The sequence below is a fragment of the Panthera tigris genome, chromosome C1 (assembly GCF_018350195.1).
Source record: "Panthera tigris isolate Pti1 chromosome C1, P.tigris_Pti1_mat1.1, whole genome shotgun sequence".
Classification (NCBI taxonomy): domain Eukaryota; kingdom Metazoa; phylum Chordata; class Mammalia; order Carnivora; family Felidae; genus Panthera; species Panthera tigris.
The window spans coordinates 219,368,925-219,381,193 of NC_056667.1; the positions used below are offsets into that span (position 1 = coordinate 219,368,925).

The 12,269-nt window shown below is 44.2% G+C and overlaps 2 protein-coding genes across 5 annotated transcripts in view; one reads left to right on the forward strand and one right to left on the reverse strand.

Annotated features, from left to right (window-relative positions):
• Positions 1 to 1,375, reverse strand: part of LOC102951095 (high density lipoprotein binding protein) — a 73,777-nt gene extending 72,402 nt beyond the window's left edge. The window contains exon 1 of the mRNA XM_042995923.1: positions 1,234 to 1,375. The gene's annotated coding sequence lies outside the window, so the exon portion shown is untranslated. The remainder of the gene's footprint in view (positions 1 to 1,233) is intronic.
• Positions 833 to 12,269, forward strand: part of SEPTIN2 (septin 2) — a 35,038-nt gene continuing 23,601 nt past the window's right edge. The window contains exons 1-4 of one of the 4 annotated variants that reach the window (XM_042995927.1): positions 1,579 to 1,639; positions 2,208 to 2,296; positions 9,380 to 9,409; positions 11,113 to 11,233. In XM_042995927.1, coding sequence (XP_042851861.1) covers positions 2,291 to 2,296; positions 9,380 to 9,409; positions 11,113 to 11,233 — 157 coding nt within the window. In that variant the 5' untranslated portion in view covers positions 1,579 to 1,639; positions 2,208 to 2,290. Of the gene's footprint in view, positions 1,274 to 1,557; positions 1,640 to 2,207; positions 2,297 to 8,406; positions 8,429 to 9,379; positions 9,410 to 11,112; positions 11,234 to 12,269 lie in introns of those variants that run through there. The other 3 variants (XM_007085047.3, XM_042995928.1, XM_042995929.1) reach the window with 3 other exon arrangements.

Below are 12,269 nucleotides of genomic sequence, written 5' to 3' on the forward strand. Positions count from 1 at the left end.
CTGCTTCAGACAAAAATCCTACTTGTGACGTGCCCTGTCGTAACAGGACCTCGAAGGGGCACCTAGGTGGCTCAGTCGGTTAAGCGTCCAACTTCGGCCCAACTCATGATCTCACAGTTCGTGAGTTCAAGCCCCGAGTCAGGCTCTGAGTGCTAACAGCTCGGAACCTGGAGCCTGCTTCAGATTCTGTGTCTCCCTCTCTCACTCTGGCCCTCCCCAGCTCATGCTCGCACTCCGTCTCTGTCAAAAAATAAGTAAACTTAAAAAAAAAAAAAAAAAAAAAAAGTTAACAGGGCCTTGAAACCAAACTCAAAACTGAAGGACAAGTCACCCTGTTCCTGCACATTCCACTCACCTACATCCCCGCAGAGGTTTCATCTGATCATAAATATTGTTTTGTAAACAATACACGGGGAGGTTTTCTCTTTGGATGCACACGGCGTGCAAACCCTCCTACAAAGTCTGACTCTCTCATTTTCCGAGTCGATGGTAGAGAACACTTAGCAAGTGCCTAACATGCCCTGTCGGTATCCCCCAGCGTCCCCAACACTGTGCCGTAGCCCATCAGAGTCTCAGCAACTGAGTTTGCGTTCGGTCGGGGTCTTGAAGAAAGGCGCCCTGTGCGAAGGCATTTGGGTCCGACAGCTGTGGGCCTGCAGGCCGCCGACGGGGAGAAAGGACACCCGGGCCGACGCGGCCCGGGCCGGGCGGGTCGCCCTCCCGTCCCCGAGCCGCGTGGCCGCAGTGGGCTTGGGGACGCGCCCCAGGTCTCACCTCGCGACCAGACAAGTAGACCGCGAGGGGCCGTGCCCGCCCCTCCCTCCCCCGGGGCGCAGGCCCCAGCTCGGGCGCACGAAGGCCACGTCCCCGGGGACGGGCGCCCAACTCGATGGTCCGCTCACAGGCCCGCCGGCCCACGTGACCCGCAGCAGCCAATGGAGGCGAGGCCCCGGCACCACCGAGACGACGGCGGCCCGGGGCTAGACCAGCCCCACTCGGCCGCTCTCAGTATCCTCCGCTGTCCCGCTCTGGTGCTCCCAGCTCGGTGCTGCCGCCATCTTCCCGGAGGAGAGGGCCAGAGGGGAAGGCTCCCGCCCCGTGGTCGCTCCGCAGTCTTACTGTGACCTGCCCTATCCCCGTCCGCCTCTCTTCTCCTCAGCAGCCACTTAGCTCCTTGTAAAGAGATGCCCTTCACCCCACTCTAGGTACTCACAAGGCAAAGACTCACATTACCTCTTCCACTTTATCAGCGTAAGGAAACCAAGCTCATAAGGTAGGAACTGTGGCGAAACAGGGACAAGCCGCCATCTTGGTAAAGGAGAAGAGGCTACGCTTGACCTCCCCCCCCCCACCCCCAGCCTCTATATGGCCAACCGCCGTGGGAGGGGCACGGCGCCTGCGCAGAGGCGGAAAACGCGGATGGGCCTGCGCCTGCGCACTCGGAAGCCGGCGAGTGGGGGTGGGGCGGGAGGCCAGGTCGCGCCAGGGCGAGGACAGCGTTGACAAGGGAGCAGGGAGCGGGTCGGCGTGATGACGCCATCCGCGCACGGGGCGGGGAAGGGCGGGGCGCGGGCGGACGTCGGGCACTGGGCGGGTCCGCGGCGCGGTCGGTCTCCTGCTGTTCTTTGGATTCTCCGCGGTGAGTGTCTTGCCGTGGGTTCCGCGGTCGCGGGGGCGTGAGCTGTGGGCCGATGCAGAAGCGGTGGGGGTCCGCTCGGGGCGGCGGTCGACCGGCTCCGGGGGCGGCTCGGGCGGGGCGGCTTTTTGGGTGTGGGGGAGGGGCGGCAGGATCGGTGTGCCTGACCCTCCTCGACGCTCCCGGACTTTCCGCGAGCCCTCCCCGCCCCTTCCTCACCTTCCCCGGTTCTCCTACTCCTCGGGATCCCGGGCCCTCCCCCACCCTGCCCACCCGGGGTCCCCGGCCCTCCCCCCACCCTGCCCGCCCCGGGGTCCCCGGCCCTCCCTGGCCCTTCTCGGGCCCTCACGGCGGGAGGTGTCCGGAAGAACCCGAGCGACCCCTTGCGCATCCTGTGCAGAGTACGGGGACCACTCTGATAATGGGCCTGGGGCGCTGGCGGTCGTGGTTGGGGAGGGAAAGTCCGGCCTGCGTCCTGTGGGGCGGGTTTTGTCGGGCGGCTCTCCCGTTGTCCTCCCCGCCATCCTCTAGCCGAGAGTAAGCCTCATCGAGTCCTCGTTGTCTTGTTAAGTTTCCAGGCTCTTCCTGGCCGCCGATTAGAGCTGGGGCGAGGAGGAGGAGGTCCCGGCCCTGTGCACAGCCAAATCCGGAAGGATGGAGGTGGGGAGGGGCCGCCATTCCCACGAAAGCCCGAGATGTGGCGACCTGTGGCTACCGTTGCTCTCAGTAAAAGCTCAGCTGGGATGGCCGCAGGACCCACAAGACCTGGCCACCTTTTTACCTGTCCGGACTCATTTTTATCAGCACCAGCCCCACCTTCTCTGTCCTCCCCCTTCCACAGGCGCCTGACCCAGCGCCTTGAACTTTCCGTTCAAACTGTTGGGTCTTTGTCACCTTTGTTCTTGGCCCAAACCCTCCTTTTTGCTTGAAACCCGGTTACCTCCCCACCTTCTGCTCTGTTGTGAGAGATTCGGCCCAGAGTCGATTTCCTCCGGCTGGGTTAGGTTTGCGCCTGGTGTCAGCCTTTATTCTCCGTGGTAGCTTTCTACCGGCTTGTCGGTCTTTTGAGGGGCAGGAGATGTGTGAGTCTTGTCACCCTCACCCGTTGTCCAGCACGATGACCAGCACATAGTGAGTTCTCAAGTATTTCTTGAACGACTCAAATCATAATATCTCAAAATAAGTCTGATGTTCTAAAATAGTCTTGCCGGCTTAGTGATACGCGATAGCGTAGGGGTCCCGAAAGCTGTTTCCCGGTGCTTGTAATTTGAGGTCCCGTTGTTTTCGGTTTTGGTGGCTCCCACTCGGACTTTCTTTGTACCACCCGGTACCCTGACTCACAATGTGCGCTGCTCCGTCAGGTCTTGGCAACATATGGCTGTGAAGGTGATCCTGATGTTTTTTCCTGTTTCCAACTTTGATCTCTCACCTGACACAGAAGCCCAGTGTAAAGAACAAGGGCTTCTCAATCAGGTCGTATTTGCATTCTGACTGCTTTTCAGCTAGCAGGGTGACCCAGGGAAATGGCCAGGGAAGGAAGGACCACCCTCTGTTGTCATTCCTAAGTGTGATTCAGGTCTTTTTAAATTTCAAAAGCAGAAAATGCTTTAAAATTGTTTTCAAAATTTTTCCCCCACAGAGATGGGAACATCATAACTCATTTGGCAGTGGAATTGGGTTGAAGCCATTTTATATTCTGTATTTGTACCACTTTATGCTAACGGTCATATATGCCACTATAGAAAATACGTTTGATTGTGGAATGTGCTGCCCTGGTGGCCGTTGAGGATGTTGTGTTGTATACTATACAAGTACCTTCCTCCAATCCAAAGAATCTGAATGCCGAACATTCCAAGAGTTCTGGGTACGAGATTATGGATATTTGGAGTCCTATACTGCAGGGTCATTTTGTGGATTGGGGTAATGTATGCAAATATAAGAATAACATGTCTGTGGTTGGCAGTTATGGACAGTCCACTAGTATAAATACCACTAGCAAAAAAAAAAAAAAATGTACGTTTATTGCCAAGAATCCATTTTTATCCATCTGTTTTTCATCTTTTTTTTCGGAAAAGTTGATTTGTTCTATGTGAATTGGGATGGGGGTATTGTGAAGCCACGTTCAACAACAACAAAAAAAAATGTTTATTAAACAATTGCTGGCCTCTAGAATGAGCACAACCTGAAAGAATAAAATTTTCATTTGACCACATTGAGTTTAGGAGAGCCAATGGCCTGCACTCAGTGTTTAAATTAATCACAGTGGCTGGCATCCTGTGTTCTGGTTCTTCAAAAGTTCAACATTCCTCTTTCAACTTTCATTTTACATTAGTTAGTTCTAACCTATATTGTTAGAAGATCACAGTGGATTCAAATTATATTTCAGGGAAAAAAAACAATATGGAAGAAATAGGATATGACAAGAAAAACTTGATAAATTAAAGAATTCACAGCCTGTTCCAATAATGGTATTCTCCGTTTCCCAAACTTGTACATCCATGTAGCTCTTACATACCAGGAAACTGATAGGGAACAGTGAAAGTCCCCCTTTTCTCCTATGGGACATCCTCAGTCCTGCTCAACAGGGTGACAAGGTAAGGTGAACACAGGTGGGCTCGAGGTACAGCATCTTCAGGGTGCTTGCTGAATGAAGTTGTTGAGAACCCAGGCTTCAGTGAGGTGAAGCAGGTCTGTGGGAGATCAGGGGAGACCTCCGTGATAGTCATTTGTGCTACTGGGTCGGATTGAAATAAGATACATGTGATAGCCTATAAGGCAAGTGCTCACTCTTTTCCACCCTCGGGCACTTATTCTTTGATGTGAACTGAAGCTCATTTTATCCAGTCCTTTAGCGAAAAAGCCGCATTAGAATTCCACGTGGGGTTGGACCACATTTATATACTAATTTGGGAGAAATAGAAATGATTTGATTCACATAGGGTCTGTTTTCTTTTTTCTAAGTTTGTTCTTACGTGTTTGGTTGCTTTTTGTTTTAATTCTGTTGTAAATGGCATTTCTCCCCTGTTTCCATTTCTTTATCTTCATAACTAGAATGGAGAGGAAATTATTTATTTTATATTTGCCTTATATCTAGCTACCTTACTAAATTGTTATTTTAGAATTTTTGGACTATCTATGTTTTCTGTGTAGTCTTATCAGTGAAAAAGGTTGTTTTCTCATTTTGTTGTTTCACTGAATTCTCACTAAACTTGTCAAAGTGTAGTATTCAGTAACCATGGTGAGATTGCAATATGAAGATCTTACTTGGATCTTAAAGGAACAACCAGAAACTGAGACAATCAGAAATAGGAATGCTGATTGGATATTATATTCAAAATTTGTTCATTTTCCTTAATAATATTTGTCATTTTAAAAAGTCCTTATTGTTAGAAATAAGGGATTCATAATCAAGGATGATGACAGTGGCAGAGGGGATATTTGAAACATTGAATTGGTCATTGCTGAAGCTGGATGATGGGTGGTACATGGGGATTTTGTTCCGTTGTGTAAGTTTGGAATTTCTAGTAAGTATTTTAAAACAACTATGGTGGTAATGGACATCCCTGCCTAGTTAGTGATTGTAATTTAAATAGATTTAGTATTCTGTTGTTGAGAGAATAATATTTGACATTAATGTTTGGAAACACCCTGGATTATATTTAAGCAGTTTCCTTAGAGTTTGTTGCTGAATTTTATCATATGACTTTTCAGCATCTATTCATATGTGATTACCTCCTTTAGTTTGTTGTAACAGCTTTATGTAGGTAGATGCTTTGGGTATATTTCTGGAACCTAATTGCTAGCAAATATTTCATTGAGAATTTTTGCATTTATATTCATGAGTGAGATTGACATACCGCTATCTAGCCAGCTTGCTTTCTTAGGTATCTCTCTGGGTTTGTGGTTGAAGTTGTAGTGTCCTCGTAAAATAAATTGGAGTGCTGTCCCTGTTTCTGTAGTGGCTTAAGTGACATGGGTGTCGGATAGAACTCAGCTCTAATTCTGTCTGGTTTTGGTCCCACCCCCACCTCCTTTTTTTTCTTTTAATGTTTATTTATTTTAAGAGAGGAGAGAGCGTGTAAGCAGGGGAGATGCAAAGAGAGAATCTCAAGCTGACTCCGTTGCTGGCACAGAGCCAGATGCAGGCTCCATCCCACAAACTAGGAGACCATGACCTGAGCTGAGATCAAGAGTCAGACGCTTAACCACCACCCAGGCTCCCTAGCATAGTAAAATTTCTGAGGAAAAAAAGAGAGCCAGTCGCTTAACGGACTGAGCTGCCCAGGGGACGCGCTCCCCCTACCCCCTCCCTCCCGGTTTTCATTGGTATATTTTATTCAGCTGTTCAATACTATTAGTCAGATTTTCCAGTGTATGGTTCCATTTTGGTAATTTATAGTGTCTAGGAAATCGTCCATTTCTTTCGGGTTTTCAGATTTGTGACCATCTTTTTTTTAATTATTATTATTTATTTTTGGGAAACAGACAGAGTGGGAGAGGGGCACACAGAGGGAGACACAGAATCTGAAGCAGGCTCCAGGCTCTGAGCTGTCAGCACAGAACCTGACGCGGGGCCCGAACCCACAAAGTGCTGGATCATGACCTGAAGTTGGACACTCAACCAACTGAGCCACCCAGGCGCCCCAGATTTGTGACCATCTTGATACATGTCTCCTGAGTCTGTGATTATAGCTTTTTTTCCATGTTTGCTTTTCTTTTTTCCTTAATTTTGACTTGTGGGGAATTTATTTCAAAGAACTAGCTTTTGGATCTGTTTATCTTCTATTGAGTTATTTCATTCGTTTCTTCATATTGTGAGAATCGAATTTATTTTCAGTGTTCTTTAATGAAAATATCTGAAACCCAAATTCTCATTTGAACCGGTAGAGCTTTTACTGTGTCCCATAGATCTTGCTTTTGTCTTCCCATTGCTTTCTAGATAGCTTGTGGTTTTGCTTTTGTTACCCTCATTGATCCAAGGGTTATCCAGGATTGTCCCAAATAATTGGGAGTTGTATTTTATCTTTTTTCCCCTAGTTTTAGCAGGTCAGAAGTTGAGAACATAAATTGTAAGAATATTTTTTAAAGTTTAAATTTTCTCTATAGTAACATGATAATTTTTAAATTTTTTCTTTAACTGCTTTTCTTCTATTACCTCAAGATTCTCTATATCAATTCTAATTTATTGGCTGTATTACTCAGTCCTCTGCCCTTGCTCATACTATGTTTACTGAATCTGTACCATTCTGAGGGGTGCTGTTAAAGTCTCCCGCTTGTCTTTTATTTTTACCAAGTCACCTGGTATTTTTCTTAGGCTTTCCTTGTGTGTTTATCTGTTGTAATGATTTGCATGTGCAAGTTTAGGAATGTTGTATTTTCTCCATCCTTTTATAATCATGATTACATTTTAATCTTAAATCTCACCCGGGGTTAATACCAGTAATGTCTGTCCTGCTCTCTGTGTTTGGCTAGGCTGGTATGTTTCAGCCTGTCCCTTTGTTTTCAGCATTTTTGCTACTTTAAGAATGTTCTTCCACTTAATGATTGATTTTATTACTTTTTCTTTTTCCACAATTTTGCTAGCTTGATCAAGTTGCTATTCCATATTTTTCTCTTGATTTGGAAGTTCCGCTATAATTTTTCTTTAATGGTTACTTTTTCTTTTATAGTCACTTAATTTCTATATTTGAAAAAAAGACTAAAGCTCTTTCTTCCACTGGGACCATCTGTATTCCGTCTGACCCCTCACTTCTCCCTTTGGAATGTTTTACTTCTGTGTTCTCACTCTTGCCCTCAACTCTTAAGTAGTTTCATACTAATTCTATATTATTAATACAATTTTCCTAGGATGTCCCTTTCCATTCAGGACACCTTAATTCATTCCAGATAGTTTGTTAATGTATGGGCCCTGCTCTTTGTTCTTCTCAGGAAAATATTCTCTTGTTATTCTTTTTCTCCCTGTATTCCTTTTTTACTGACAAGAACTCTTATTGATTGCCAACGGGGCACGCGGGTGGCTCAGTCAGTTAAGCATCCCACTTCGGCTCAGGTCATGATGTCACGGTTCATGGGTTCAGGCCCCACATCAGGCTCTGCAGTGACATAGGGGAGCCTGCTTGGGATTCTCTCCCTCTTTCTCTCTGTCCCTCCCCTGCTCACGCTTTCTCTCTCTCTCTCAAGATACATAAGCTTTAAAAAAAAAAAAGTTAAAATAAAAACAAGGTAGATTGCCTAGATTGTTTCTCCAAGACTATCTTTTAAATCATGATTTCCTTCTCTGTGTTTTTGCCCTTGCATTAAGTTTTCTAATATTTGATCTTCCAAGGTGAATCGCAGCTGTGACCGTTTGTTCAGTTGAGTTACCAAAGTCTGAGTTTGAAAATCATGTTTTGTTTTAAGTGGTATACTTGCATCTTTACCGTAGCGTTACTATTTTTTTGGTTCACGTTATTGCCTTCCTCTTCCTGCAGCTTGCCTGTGGAGCTCTTCTCAGAGACAGGGAGTTGGGGTCACTTATCATCTTACTCCTGGGGTCCTCACACTCAGGGACTCTGTTCTCCAAGCTTTTCCAGGATGCACTATATTCGTTTCCTTGCCAGAAGGGTCTTCAGAATTCACTTCCTGCTTTTGTTCTTCCTAACATTCCTACTTTCCTTTAAGTTTACTTTAATTCCACCACCTAGGCTTGGAGCTATCCACTCCCCCTCAATCACTGCCCTTCCCTTTTAGCCCAGGCCTTACCTAATGCTGCCTTCTGAGCCATAGAAGCAACAAGCGGTTTACAGACTGCATGTGAGTTCTCAACTCTCCTCTGCCTCCCTTCTTGTTCCAGTGGGACACGTGAGGTTAAGGCTTCCCATGGGCCACTAAGAACGAGAACAAAGACTGTAAACTTACCTTCTGTGAAATAATACAAATCCTACTGCTGTTGGCCTTTGTTAACCAAACTGTGCATGGGGGTGCAGGAGCCTCACGTCTTCAGAAGTGGTTGGGAACATTTCCATTCAGAAGGGAAACAGTGTGCAGTTTTCAGGAATGTTAAGGTTTGGGGGATGGGGAAGCAAGAACACAAAGGGCATAAGTTTCTAAGCTCCAGAGGGAATCAAATCTGACCTCATTCATATCTTTTGACCTTGTTACCAAAGACTGTTAGCCGACAGACTCCATGTGCCCCAAAATTTCAAGTCTTGTAAAATTCGTATTAAATTCCAACTATCTCTAAAACTATTGTCATGTTCTTCAAACACTCCAATGCCTTCAGTCCTTTTTCCTTTAATTATAAATGTTGCTCTGAGTGCCCCATTGTCTAAAACTAGTTGTCAAGAGCTCAGGGAACCTCCCAGCAGCAGACATAGCTCTATAAGTACGCTTTCCTTGTTGAAAGGTTTCGAAGAGGGAAAGGAAATTATAGAATTCCAGAGGTCATGAGATTTTGTCTTTTTCTCTTGTTGTGTCCCTGGTGCTTAGCATATAATCAGTACTAGAAAAACGTTTCGACTTTGTTGGAAATAAGGAACGTCTGTATGTGTACATACGTGTATGTGGTTGACTTAATTGACCTAACTTTTTATATCTAATTTTTAATGAGATGATAATTTTCTCATTTCTGTAATTTGATGCAAGTAACAAGTAAAACAGGAACTGTTGATGCTTTAGGTGTTAAGTCTGTGTACATGTCAATTCATACTAAAATGTGTGTGTGTACATGCGTATATGTATATGTGGGTTTTTTTTTTTTAACAGATTGAGAAAACTTCACTGAAGATGTCTAAGGTAAGAGATCACACTTTTTTTGTATTTTTTTTAAATTTTATGTGTTGTTTTTTTTTTTTTTGAGAAAGAGCGCATGCACACTAGCTGGGGAGGGTTTAGAGAGAGAGCTGTCAGCACACAGCCCCTCGCAGGGCTCAAACTCACAAGCCATGAGATCATGACCTGAACCAAAGTCAGATGCTTAACCAACCGAGCCACCCAGGCACCCCCATGTGACTCACTTTTTTTTTTTTTTTAATTTTTTTTTTTTTTCAACGTTTTTTATTTATTTTTGGGACAGAGAGAGACAGAGCATGAACGGGGGAGAGGCAGAGAGAGAGGGAGACACAGAATCGGAAACAGGCTCCAGGCTCCGAGCCATCAGCCCAGAGCCTGACGCGGGGCTCGAACTCACGGACCGCAAGATCGTGACCTGGCTGAAGTCGGACGCTTAACCGACTGCGCCACCCAGGCGCCCCCCCCATGTGACTCATTTTTAATAGGACTGATATATTTGATTTGTTGAGGCAGTGTATAATTTAATTGACATTCTAAAACCTTTGAACTTTATTTTTTTAGATTTCCAATTTGTTTCTCAGTACATCAGTAACAATCCATTTAGCCTCCTTTACATCATTTTCAGCACACCAATCAAATAATAATTTAAAATTCTAATCATATTTCATCATGAAACTTACAGGGTTCTTAGACTTGATAAATTGGCTTATATCAGCTCTTGCAGATTAGCCCAGAGCCCTGAAATAAATTAGTTTTGAAAGACATGCTGAGAAAAGCAGAACTTGTGGTTAAAATTGCAAGATTATTACTTTCCTTTGCCTTTTATTTTTGAATGTTTCAGTGTTCATTACTGATGCATAATTACCTTACTAATTTTTACTTTTTAGGCAAGTATGAGTCGGGAACAGTGATGAGCAAAAAACCAAATAAAAATTAACCATAATTTCATCACCTAGAAATAACCACTAGTAACATTTTATGAATATTTTTACATCTGCGCATGTGTGCATATGAATATACGTTTCCAAAATCCTAAAGGAAAAATACTATCTTATGTCTTGGCTGTCAAAATTAATAAAGCAGTTGGTGTATCCTTTTTTGATTTCCTCACATTTTTAGTATGCTGTGCCTAGATTCTATAGCTTTGATACACTTGATGGCATCTCCGGTTTATTCCACCTGTCCAGGAATATTGATGCTTCGTTGTCCTCAGCTGTGATTCATTTTTCATTCCTAGTCTTCTCTTTGATCTTTGAAGCCCGATGCTCACATCCCACCCCTAAATGGCCTGCCTCACCCTTGATGGCACTGTTGCATAGAGCTGGGAATAAACGGGAGACACGGCTTGTTCCTGAACACTGTTCACAAATGCATCACACCTGATACCTAGAAGGATTGGCTTTTAGAAACTATTCTTCTGCTAAGTTTGTTCTGTGAAACCACTTTCAGTTGTGGCATTACTTTGTAAGTTTGACTGATTTTCCTGCATGTAATAATAGTAGATTGGTTTATCTTTTTAAAAGTGTTAAGTGAAATCAGTTTTCTGATACAGGTGCTTTTTTTACAAAAATGTGGATTTGTTTATGTATTTTTTTTAATTTGTGGGAACTAATGATACCTATGTTTGTCACAGGTTTGATTATATCTTAAAAGCAACTAATAATGTGGTTTTTTGTTTGTTTGTTTTTTGTAAAATCTTATTTTAGCAACAACCAACTCAGTTTATAAATCCAGAAACTCCTGGCTACGTTGGATTTGCAAACCTTCCCAATCAAGTTCACCGAAAATCAGTGAAAAAAGGTTTTGAGTTCACACTAATGGTGGTCGGTAAGAAATTAACCTTTACACCTTACACCTTACACCTTTGAGCTTATTAAATATGCAGGTGTTTCCTCTCCTCAACCTTTAGGGTATAATTGTGTGACCTATAAAGTCGAAGGGAATATTCCTTTATTGTCAGGATCAAATAACTGGGGAATTTGAAAAAGATTCTTTAGAAAATTTTTCTGAAGAGTAAAATCTTAATATTTCTGTCGTTTCCTTATTTGTATGTGGTGGAAGTATTCACTCATTATGCCAGTGAGCCTCCAGAATGGCCCCAGTGATCCTTGCCTCCTGGAATTTGTGATACTTTCTAGCCCCTTCCTACACTGAGTGGGACTTACCCGTGTAGCCAGTAGAACATGGCAGCAGTGAAGGTGTGTGACTTTAAGACTGGGTCATAAAAGACATTGCAGCTTGCCCCCTATCTTTTTTTGAATCACTCTGGGGGATGCCATCCACCATGTTGGGAGGACCCTTCAGCAGCCTTATAGAGAAGCCTCACAAGGCAAGGAGCTGAGGGCTACCAGTTGCTGTGTGTAAGCTGTTCGAGACCTTCCCTAACAAAGTTATAAACAAGCTTTGAAGGATCAAGCTGGGTGAAAAATTAGCTACTTGTCAGGACAAAACCCATCATTCATTAAAGATGGAAATCAGAATCCAGTGTGCAGTGTAATATTTACACTTGCCATCATCCAGTAAAGAGTTGTAAATGCAAAGAAGCAAAACGGCGTGGCACGTAACCAAGAGAAAAACCAGGTAACAGAAACAGATCCAGAAATGATAGAGATGATAGAATTAGCGAACAAGACCTTTTACTATTTTAAATGTGCTCCTGCTACCTAAAGGAGAACACCAATATAAGAAGGAGATAGAAGATAACCAAAAGAACTTAAATGGAACTTTTAGAGATGAAATTTTTCTCTGACGGAGCTAACAGCAAATTATATACTGCCGAAGAGAAAGGGCAATAGAAAGCATCCAGACACTGAGTAGAATAAATAAGAAAAGCACACCAGGGCACACAATAAACAGTTGGTGA